The sequence below is a fragment of the Patiria miniata genome, unplaced genomic scaffold (genome assembly GCF_015706575.1).
Source record: "Patiria miniata isolate m_02_andy unplaced genomic scaffold, ASM1570657v1 HiC_scaffold_17, whole genome shotgun sequence".
Classification (NCBI taxonomy): domain Eukaryota; kingdom Metazoa; phylum Echinodermata; class Asteroidea; order Valvatida; family Asterinidae; genus Patiria; species Patiria miniata.
This window is the reverse complement of record NW_024037055.1, coordinates 5,024,931-5,036,602: the sequence shown is the minus strand read 5'-3', so window position 1 is coordinate 5,036,602 and position 11,672 is coordinate 5,024,931. Positions and strand designations below refer to the sequence as shown.

General features: G+C 41.4%; 1 protein-coding gene across 1 annotated transcript; it reads left to right on the top strand.

Moving 5' to 3' along the window:
• The first annotated feature begins 1,987 nt into the window (after positions 1–1,987).
• On the top strand, positions 1,988–11,430 carry LOC119723583. The gene is made up of 6 exons (XM_038194306.1): positions 1,988–3,187; positions 6,280–6,316; positions 7,100–7,266; positions 7,693–7,865; positions 8,613–8,800; positions 10,121–11,430. The coding sequence occupies exons 1-6, from the start codon at positions 2,822–2,824 to the stop codon at positions 10,174–10,176; spliced, it is 987 nt and encodes a 328-aa protein (XP_038050234.1). The 5' UTR covers positions 1,988–2,821; the 3' UTR covers positions 10,177–11,430.
• The last annotated feature ends 242 nt before the right edge of the window (positions 11,431–11,672 follow it).

Here is an 11,672-nt window from a genome sequence, read left to right as displayed (position 1 = left end):
TTAAACAATACGAACACATGTACATCTAAAGTAAGGACATTGAAGGGGAAATTCAATATTCAGTTCTTCCTCGTAAAACAAAATAAGTACAAACCACTTCCCGATGTTTAGCAATTAACGCGGCCATGTATACAGGGTGGGGTCCAAAAAGTAACCAATATGTAGTTTGCACCATTTAATAAAAACAAAACATAGGAAGAAGGCCCCAGGTCAAAATGCAAATGGTTCGTCAAGCAGGAATGAATGCCCTTAATCTCCTTTCATTTCGTTTCCCGATATGAAAGCCATGACTCTTAGCTCATTATGATAGGCTATTGTGAGGCAGCAGTGTTGTGTTAATTGGCCAGCCCAGTGCACAGCCCCATAAGGCAGGCGCAGGCAGAGATAATCTATCCATGACAACAAAAGACGATCAGTTGTAATGAGTCAATTAACAGCCAAAATGGAATGTAATCCTATAAGCTCTCTATATCATTTTATGGACGATGTAGTTGGAGAGTTGAGTGCTCCCGACCGCTAAGCGATTTATTTATCGATTATTTATCATTCCTGGTTAGGAAACCATTTGTATTTTGACCTGAAGCCTACTGACTTGTAACAAAATTCAGCTTTCATTTATCGGTCTACTGCATTGAAATAAGTGCGTTTTGAAAAAAAATCCTCGTATTTAAAACACAAAATCTGACATTTAAATTAATTTTTTAGTCTTGAGAAATAATATAAAAATCGTGTCTTAATGTCTGTGTGTAATCTATGGTTCTCACTGAGCTCAATAGCTTCAAATGACATTTCCCGGACACCTGTTATAAAATTGACTCTTTTAAAATATGCATAATTTCGCATAGCATGCATCAATTCTGGTAATTTTTGTTTTAACGAAAGGACGAACGTAATCGATTTATATATGCTTCGTTTGGGTGTCAAATTTAATTTAATTAATAAAATCTTCAATCCGGGCCAATTTCTCTTTGACTCACCCTGTACATTATTATTACAAAAAAACTAAGCTATTGGTTATGTACGTTTACATACTTGGAATGCAAATCGCACACCATGGTGTGCGATTTGAAGTTTGGAGAAGGCAAAAATAGATATTTTGTTTAGAAGTATGTCCAAAACCATTGTGTGCCCCCACAAATCAGGGGGAAAAAGTATCATACAAAACGCGATACAAACGTATAGAAGAAAGTGCGGTTAAAATTTCGAGTAATTTTATTTCGAGGCATCATTATGCGTCCACCTCGTGTTCGAACCACTGATCTCTGGTTCGAACGTGTAAAATAAATATGGCTGCTCGATTTTTGTTGATATCGTACCAAACGTATACGCATCTGCAGTTTGATCGACGTTTCATTAAAAGCTGTCCAAGATATTTTCAGACGATTAAGCAGAAACGAGCGAGGTGTGTATTTATTCAGCATCGGTCGAACCGTTGTTCACGTATCGATCGAAGTACGGTTGCCGCGCAGAGAACTGTTGGCTCGGAAACGATATGTCAACTACATGTACCTAATTTGAAGGGAGACCAGTTGATAGTTTTCCCTGCCAATTTCTAAAAATCGATAATTCAGTTAAGTCTGAATTTGAATGCACGTCTTTAATGCCATTTCAATTCAACGTCAGTTAATAATAATAATAATAATAATACCGGAGTCTTATATAGCGCACGTATCTACCAGCAATTAGGTATTCAAGGCGCTGGAAATTATGTCTATTATTAAAGAAAGGTAAATACAGTTAATGAGAAATATGAGACCCATTATAGCACCTTATAATGGTTTACAAGGTGCTGCCATGCGTTGCATATAGCAGCCACTGCCAGAAACACCGGGCAAACCCCTTCTTTTGTAGCGATAAGACTGTTACTGTTAACGTGCATTACCCAACACACGGGACCTACGGCTTTACGTTCCATCCGAAGAACGAAGCAATAATGGTAAAGTGCCTTGCTCAAGAGCACAAGCAACATGTTCCCACGGTCAGGATTCGAACCCATGTACCACGGCACACGTATCGCACACTGTAACCATTGGACCTAGCACCTCTGTTCAATCGTCCGTGCACTCGATTTTGAGAAACAGACGGCCAATACACAAGCATACCTTGTCTAAATTGATTTCAGGTACAGCTAATTTGATTAAAGAAAACCTAGTTGTAACTGGTGCCAAAGGCGTTAAACTAAAAGTGAAATAGATGATGGTGAATGTTTGAAATCGCCCTCTAAAAGCGGAAAAGAAGTCTTGTCAACGAATCTGAATGGATATAAACGAAAAGTATTCAGACGAGTTGACATAACAGGCGCAACTGTTTCAAGACCAATTGCTATATGCAAAGGCGTGTTGTAATTGCGCACATAAATAACCACTGATCTCAATTTAGGTGCTGGTGGGCTGACGTCTGACCATGAAAACACTGTATTTGTTTGGACACCAATTTTCACCGGTTGCTATGAGTTACCATTCAACACTCTTCAGACTCATGCAGAACCATGGAGTTTCAAGTACACGTAGGTCTGGGAACTAGACTAGGCAATGAAAGAAGCTCCCGGATGTCCGTGCCCACCTACACTGATATTTTGTAGACGGATCAGGGATACAATCATGCAGTTTATGATATCGCCGCACCGACACGCATGCGCATAAGGGAGGGATGATGGAGCATTTGGTTATTTTCACTTGCACGTTCAGCTGAGATGTAGGTGTGTATCCGTGCATGCTTTCTAAATTTCGTTTGCCTTCATGGATTATATAAAGTAATGCTTAACTATTTTACCTTAGATAATTCTACACTCATCGGCAAAACCTGGTCCTAAGAAAGGAAAATGGCAACATTGCTCTCGGCTTTTGGAGGTTCTTCGGTCTTCAAATGTGCCACCAACTTATTGGTATCGATTGTGGCGTGCGTAGCAGCAACCGTCGCCTGTGCCTCGTCCTGGCAATGGCGGGAGGCGACGTACGCGGCCCAAGAGCACCGCGCGTTGGTCGGCCACTCGATCGGGAGCCACACGGGCGTGACAAGGTCCAATTGCGCGGTACTGTGTCTGAGGGAAGGCGACATCCAGTGCCGGTCCTTCAACTACGACAAAACCGGCAGGACCTGTCAGCTCAACGGCGCCAGGGTGGAGGAATTTCCCGAGAGCCTGGTGGAGGATGTTGACTTCTCTTACTACGGCGCGCAGCTCGAGGAGGTGAGTTGGCCTTATCCAACATACCCCAATTTTGCTTGTTTAAGTATATTGAGCAAGGCACTTAACCATTATTGCTTCGTCTTTCGGATGGGATGTAAAGCCGAAGGTCCCGTGTGTTGTGTAATGCACGTTAAACAATTCAGTAACACTTATCGCTATGAATTGTTATTGTAATTGCTTCATAGCGCATTTTACTTTTATTATTTTTGATACAAATTTATGGAATTGTTATTTTGCTATTTACCAGTCTTTATTTATGGATGTATTCTCTAGAGGAGTGTGGAATAAATGTCTTCTTGAATTGAATTGAATTGAATCGCTAAGAGAAGGGGTTCGCTCCGGTGTTCTGGCATTGCATTGCTACCGTATGAGGCTGCACTTTCAAGGAAGGAAGGAAGAAAACTACATGTATTTGCAAATAACAAATGAGTCAGTGTATACATTTTTGTACATTTTTCACTCAAATTGTGGGTTAAAATACATCCCTCCGTCGATGTCTTTGTCTAATATTCACATTGAAATTAAACTGAAACATCAATAGCGAGGACCTCTTTTCTCATTTCTGATGAGAATTTTATGAAGGAGAAAGGGGGTCCAATAATGGTCGGATCATATATCTTACGGGTGGGGTGATATTTAAGGTAAGGGTGTCCCCCCCCCCCCCCCCCCCCCCCGCTAAAAAGGGGTCGGGCATGTCCCTCCTTCGTTCTAAGGTAATTTGAGAATACATTTAGGAATTCTAGGTCAAACTTTATTATTGTCGGCCCATTGTACAAGTATCATATCAAGTTTATATTCTACACTCAACCAAAAAAGAAAGTACCCTTCCAATACTTTTTTGTCTAACTCAAAAACTATTGAGCACCTCTCGCTCAAATAACGACTAATCAGTACAGAAATTCCTTAGCAATCCAGCCATACTCTTTATTTGGCCGAAAACGGGGATAATGTGTACGAATGCATGTAATTTACGACAAATGATACCGAAAACAGCTGCACATTTGTATAAATTTATGTTATGGTTCACACTCACCTTGCACGTAGGCCTATACAAAAGGGCAACTTTTTGTCGGTGCCTACTGTTGTTATAAATTGCATTGTTTTCGGCCAAACAAAGAGTATGGCTGGATTGCTAAGGAATTTCTGTACTGGTCAGTCGTCATTTGAGCAAGACGTGCACCATAATTTTTGAGTTAGACAAACAATTATTAAGGGTGGACTTTCTTTTTTGGTTGAGTGTACTTTTAATGTTTTCTCCGTTTAATAACAATCCGTTTAGGCCTAAAACGCGTTTTGAAGCCCAGTTGGGCGTATTCCGTACATATCAAATTTTATTCATTGGGTTTAAACAAAATACACAATCGGCCGTTTGAGGGCTTAAACCTGACGTTTTCTGTGTGATATTTATACGCTGAATGACCGTATCTAATAAAAATTGAATTAGGCCTATAACTGAGAGCACTAGAAATCGATTAAATGACAATCGTATTTTCACGGACCTTAGTCGTCAACTGTGAAATCATACAAGCCGAGAAGGCATGGACCGGTGAAGCCTTTTTTTAATTAAAAAAAAAAAACGGTGTTAGGCCAAAAAAAAAAAAGTCGGTCTCTGGTCAGACCAAAGTTCCGGAATTGACGCGGTCACGCGGCTTCTTTTTTTTTTTTTGGCTTTTTTTTCTTTCTTCAAGCTTGGTTTGTACAGACAAGGTGGGGTACTATTTTGCTATTGGGTGTCTTCACGTACATTGGTGTCCTCCATAATTTGCCTTGGTGCTCTCGATCATTTGCCTTGGTGCAATTTCCCATTCCTTGGTGCTCTTTGGTAAAAAAAAGTTGAGGAGGTGCGGCAATAGAGGGCACTGTTGGAGCTACCGCGGAACATTTTGGGGGAAAAAAAAGATTGACGCGCATGATTAAAATCGACGCGCGCGCTGACCAGAGACCGACTTATTAATTTTTTTGGCCTAATATGTAGCTCTTACGTTAATTCCCACAGCACTGATCGATTCATTTTATCTGAATAAATCTAGAGCCGAGGTGTTTGGGGTGAAATATAATTTATCGAATGGACTGAGCTCCCATTCCAATCAGGTTTTTTAATGTACTGGGTGAAGAAACCACTCTTAGAAATTGAAACTTCCACTCTTTGGCGAAAAAGTGCGGGGGAGGGGGTTCGGAGTGATTTTTTTTACTTGATTTTATTTTTGTTATTTATTTCAACCACATCCTACAGCGCAAGAAAAGGATGGATAAGACTTTTTTCGAGTGGGGTCTCTTGGTAGAAGATGTGGAAGGAAATTACAGTTTTAGTGGCGGGAGAAAAACACAAGAATGATATTTTATAGGTAAAAGCCACTGATCTCTATATAAAGACTGGATAGCGGATATGCATACAACATTCACACAGTAGACTTTGCATATTGACCAATTCGCCCCCGGTCTCGCGAAGATGGCCGCGTATAATACGAACGTTCTACGCGTAAATACGCGCGCGTTGTATCAACAGTTGACGCGCATTTTGGTCACGCACACATATTATGATGTTCTAAAAGGGACACATTTCCGTAGTAATTATTATTTCAAAACGCCGAAAAAGTAATATTTGCGGCATTTTAGTAACCACGACGTTAAAAAATTGTAGTTAACCTTGGTCAGTGGTGGTGGTCAAAATATAAGTCAAGTGAACCGCGACGTTACAAAAGAAATCATGCTGTCTATAAAAACGGCAACTTGTCCTTTGCGGATCACATGCCGGTCTCACCAATATGGCGTCAAATTCATTCATTGTGCGGCTCTTTATTAGCTATCCATTCTTTATATAGAGATCAGTGGTAAAAGCCCATGGAATCGGGCAGGAAAACGCAAGAAGGGATTTAAACCCGGGTCACAGCAGCTAGGCGAGGAAAGTACCGCTTCGCCAATCTGTCTCCCCCAAGAGAGAGAGAGAGAGAGGGGGGGGGAGAGAGAGAGAATAATCAAGCTGTGTCAATCCGACTGTTTATTTTTCACACCGAATTGTCTGGTACCTACTTTCATTAGGTTTTAGAGTGAAAATGAAAGACTGTAAACATTGTATAAACCTGTCTTTTCAGGCAAATACTGATTTTCAGGAGCTTCAGACAACACCAGGTAAGAAACACATTTTTTTTTCAGGCGCTGTCAGCATAGTTTATATTAGGCCAAATAAAAAAAAAACATGTTTAACGTCCCCGTCCGCTTCCTTTTTGGAAAACCCCTCCTTTTCTTTTTTAAAAACACGATAAAAATGATAAATTTTAAACAGTTATATCATTCTGGCCTCTTTGTCTGTTGCATCTATCCCATAGTTATAAAGCTTGTATGTCATTCCCGAGTCCAAGTGGCGGCCATTAAAAAAAGGGCTGGCGGCCATCTTGGAAAATAGCCCGGTAGGGCGGCCATTTTGTGGGGGTGGGAAAGGGCCTCTTCCTTCCTTTTTCTTCAAAAGGCAGGACGCCAAACATTTTTTTTTCTGTATTTTGCCTTACCACCTCTCGAAGATGAAAATGAACTTGTTTATTATAAAAAAAAAATTGAAAAGTACATGAGTGATTTGAATGATTCTTGTACTAAAAGGAAGCTTATGAATTGGGCTTTTATATTGTAGATTTTGAAAGTGCTACATGCAGAACTTCACTAATTCAATGGTCCCGACATATGGGTTTCGTGTTTTTGACTCACCCTGTACCCCATAAGCACACATGAGCGGTGCGGTAGAAGTATAGGCCTACATGACCTTATCGGAAAACATCAAGGCAGGGAATCATAACAGATCGAATTTATTGAAAAACCACTTGGTCCAGGTCGGGTGATCAGTACAGCTGTTATAGTTACATCTCGACCTCCCCTTTTTTAAATTAAAATAGGCTTACCGTCTTTTGTTTTGTGCCGTAGCCCCGGAATGGCAGCTCGTGTTTAAAGGTGTGGCAGGCAACGGAGTGAAGATGTACGACATGTGGACTGCAGCGACCTGGAACGAGGCAACGCTGGGTGTCGGTGGGAGCTGGCGGGATGACTCGCTGTACGGATCCTGGAACAGCGGTGATCTGGACATAGGGCGAGTAAGTGCTTTCACAGCTTAAAAGGCAATAAGCCATTTGCCAATTAAATTCGAGTAACATCTGGTACCCTGACTTGCTCCAATGCTTGGCACATTTTAACTTTGAATTCTCCAGACCAAAGAGACTGTTGCCTTATCACGTGATTCGGGCAAGCCTTAGGCCTGTGTCAGCAACCCCCAGCTCTGGAATGGTCTGGTGACTTAGTGCCATTCTCACCCATTGTGAACAATGTATTGATGCTGAGCGTCTCTTACGTAAAAGTGCAAAAGGCCTCGTGTCACTGCGGTACGTCGTATGGGTAGTCTGCGCCCAATTCGCGTCATGACTCCCCACAAGACAAGTTTTGGTTCTCAATGAACTGTTTGGCCACACTTCCTCATTTTGTTTTCTATAAGCCTACTTGTTTATGTCTTTCTTCGTGCTCAGGTCAAACTGTCCCTGTATGATTCCAGTAACGTCAGCAGGGTAGAGTTGATCTTCAACGGAACCGGCTCAGATGTCAGCAGTTGGTTCAGCAAGAATCGCCTCATCTCAAGCCCCTGGCAGGACCTCATCTCGACCGCGACGAACTACTTCAGTATTGAAGGTGATGTCAACGAGTATGTATACATTTGTTTTCAGTCTGGTTCCCTGACCAATATATCCTGACAATTCTGACAGGCGTATTATTAACCGTCATGCAGGTTACCAAAGCAAGCAGGATCCTGCCCCTTTCCGGAGATGTCCGCAGTTTTCCGAATACGTTTTTCGTTGAAAGTCGGACATGTCGTTACGCTCGGGTTTTTCCCCGACTTTTTAAATTGTTTTATTTGCCAACAAACTAATACATGTCAGTCTTGTTAATGTCATCAGTCCTTTCGATGACTGCCCCCACTAAATGTCCTCAAAACATGTTTAAACTAAAGATACCTGTATATTGACAGAACAGATCTACGGAGACACTCCACCTGTCTCTGACGAGTTCGCTTTGCTGGCCACTGCTACCGTGCTGCAGACCAGGTCATATCTGATGTATTATATGTTGGAGACTTCTATGTCCTAATAGAGGACAAAGACCTTTCAACTACATTGATATAATTGGCAGAGTCACCCAATGTGAAATTGAAGACCGTCATGCATAATTAGGGATAAAGACATCTGGCGTGGCGTTGTGAACTAGAACTTGGTTGCTACCGCCCGCTAGATGATAATGACGATGATTAACAACCGAGGCCCTTTGAACGGTTGGACTGATAGTGAAGTTGCATTCTTAATCTTATGTTGTAACGTAGCAATTAGCTATAGGCCTCCATAATGAAGAAGCACAAGAGTCTGTTGTTGTATTTTTTTCTCTATTACTCGCTCAGAGAACGCCGGTTCTACATTAATCACAACTATGGCGGCTGCCCTGGAGATAAAGGCTGGCTGGTAGTGACAGATTCCCAAATGCTAACGGACTGCCAATATGAGCGTCCATCTGCAGAGTACCCCTACCCGATCATACTCTACAGCAACACGGCGGGCAAAGTAGTGTGGCAGGATGTGCTAACTACAGGTACGTTTGGTATAATAAGCGGAGGCTAGGCGTGGGCAACGGTCCTTAAGCGGGGCATTCGCTAGTCTTGGTACCTTGTACGTTGTGTGCACATTAGCGCGAGCCTGAGGTATGAACGGAAATACTTGAGTATAGTGCCAAAGTAGACAAGGGTTCGATTAATCTTGTTGATAGCGCTCTCTGCCGCCGATAGCGGCTTCAATAGGGGAACACTGAAATTCAAATCTAGCCTTGGAACAACACTTGGCATTAGTAGGCAACGCGGGTGGCTTGTACATTAAGCGCTCGCCTCTAGCTGTCACCACTACGGCCCGGGTCCGTTTCCCGGCTCGGACCATCATGTGAGTAGAGTAAAATTTAATGTGCGTTGGTTCTCTCCTGTGCCACGAGGCTCTCCGGTTTTCCTCCCTCCGCAAAGAAATCATCAAGTCGATCTCTGGCTGTGCTCCGTGGTCGATCAGACATGGGTCATTATGTCGGCTGCATATTAATTCGCATTCACATGCCTCGGCTTGGCCACGTTGTTCACGCGTCCTTCGCAATGCAGCGTCTCAGCTGCGAGTAAGGATGATTAACTCCCCAAATATTATAACTGTTCCACTCCATTTTCTTTTCTTTTGTGATTTTGCCTTTGAAACACCAATATCCCATTATTCATATCTCTTGTTCGAATGAAAATCGTATGCCAAATCTGTCAATGTAATATTACTCGATCGCTGTTTATTTCCCATAAAAAGTCCTCCGAAAAAAAGTTAAATATACTTCAAGTTCAGTAAAAAAGAAGAAGAAGAAGTTACATTTGAAAATAAACAAGACAAAATATATAAAAGCCATATTTAGGGTATTTACGGAGATTTGAACTCGGACAAGTATGGCGGCCGGGCAGCGGAACAGATCAAGTGAACACAAAATTTCAAATTTATTTGAAGACTCAACATAATAGGACTAAGGCCTAGTTATTTATCTCATTGCGATTTTAGAGGCTATAATTCCAGCCCAACGTTGTGCTTTCCGAAAAGGGCGTTTTGTCAGTGACTACGGCCGCGGCTATACGGACGTCACGTGGGGATCATGGGATGGCCCGCGTTTAAGCGTTTGATTAGCCCGGCTGTCGTGGCTAACCCGCCTGACTTTACCGAGTCGACCCGGGTGAGCTACTCGAACGTACCTATTTTGGCTGGCGAGTGACCTACCCATAATGCTTTGCGACGCCAGCCTCCCCCCCAAAAAAAAACATGAGCGGAAAAGTAAACTACTATTGGATTATTTTCCCATGTTCTGAGTTCATTGTTTTTCTTTTCTTCAATTTTGACATTGCAGGTGCTGATACAGTTGGACGTGCCGCCTACCTAACCATCCACATCAATATCGAGTAGACCGCATATGTAATTTAATATGAAAAAGAAAATCAGCTGAGTTTATTATTATTCAAGTTATGCGATACTCAGACTATGAAAGCGGAAACATTGTGCTTAACTTTGTTGTAGGATAGAATGCACACACAAATTATATTGACTGTGAAAAAAATGCATTCGATGCACCATTAATAGAAAGCACTATCATGAGCGGCACCGCCAAACATAGCTGCATGGACGAAATAAAAGACCGTGTAGAGCCTTAATGTACTGTACAGTATGTAAAAAAAAAATGATATATTTAGAACAAAAACGTTTAGTTGGAATCTACGATTAATTGATTATGTAACTAGTTTGCATAATCATTGGAGCATAAGTTTAGGTTGTTCCAACTGAACATTGATTGGCAAAGAACAATAGGTAAGTTGGCCAACAGAGAGATCGCTGGCATGTTAATCTCCTTTCACCCACTTTGCAGCAAATTGCACCACATTGACATATCCCTTTCAATTAACCGTCAGTATCTCTGGATGTAGGTGTCCAAATGAGATAGGAAAAACAGCATTGTGTTGAAAAATAATCATTCTTTAAGCGTATTATTATTCAACAAAATAGAAGTAAGTAATTTTAATATTGTTTTTTTGTTCTCTAAACGTATAGTTTATTTCTATACACACATGTTTGGAAACGACGATCGAACAGAAAGTCAACACGCAACTGGAGTTGGTCGATTTTTAGTCATCGACAAATTTTCCACGGCCGCTTACTTCGCAAACAAATTGATGTGCAGTGTTATTGGTCCATCGGTTTAATTGTAACACTAATATTTCAAATAGGTTATAACATAATTATTTATGTCGGGAAATGTGGCGTCAACCGTGCAAGTCGTATAGGCTATATGCGTCACATAATTATTTATATTGGGAAATGTGGCGTCAACTGCGCAAGCGCATAGGCTATCACTTCGTGGTGCAACAGACGAAGAATGTACAAATAAATTATAATAGTAATTGTTCGCTTCTGTACATAATTTAAGACACGAATTAAATGCACAGACCAGAGTAAGTTATGAAAAAAAGTGAAAATGTTATTATATTCTTGTTGTCTATTAAAAAAGCCACTCATATTTAATTAATAAATTCGAGGGTTGGAACTTTTACCTGCATTTGTATTATTGAAAATGGCATTCGATTGTATTTTTTTTAATGACACTTTATGTAAAAGAAACAGCTTAGCAACTTATATTAGTTAGAGAATGTGACAAATTAAAAAGAAAATTTATGAGAAATCGATCTCTCCTAACAACTCATACTTGTCTGAAGGAAAACATGCACGAGGTTAGCAAGCAAAGAGCGGGGGGGGGGGAAGGGAACGCCCATTGAAGTAAAAACCGTGGACAGCAACGTACCCCCCCCCCACGTTACGCCTCCCTCTTTGTCCATTTAACTCTCTCCACCCTCTGCATCCTTGAACAGCGCCACCTAGTGGCATTATGGTGTCGAGTCCCATCCACATTC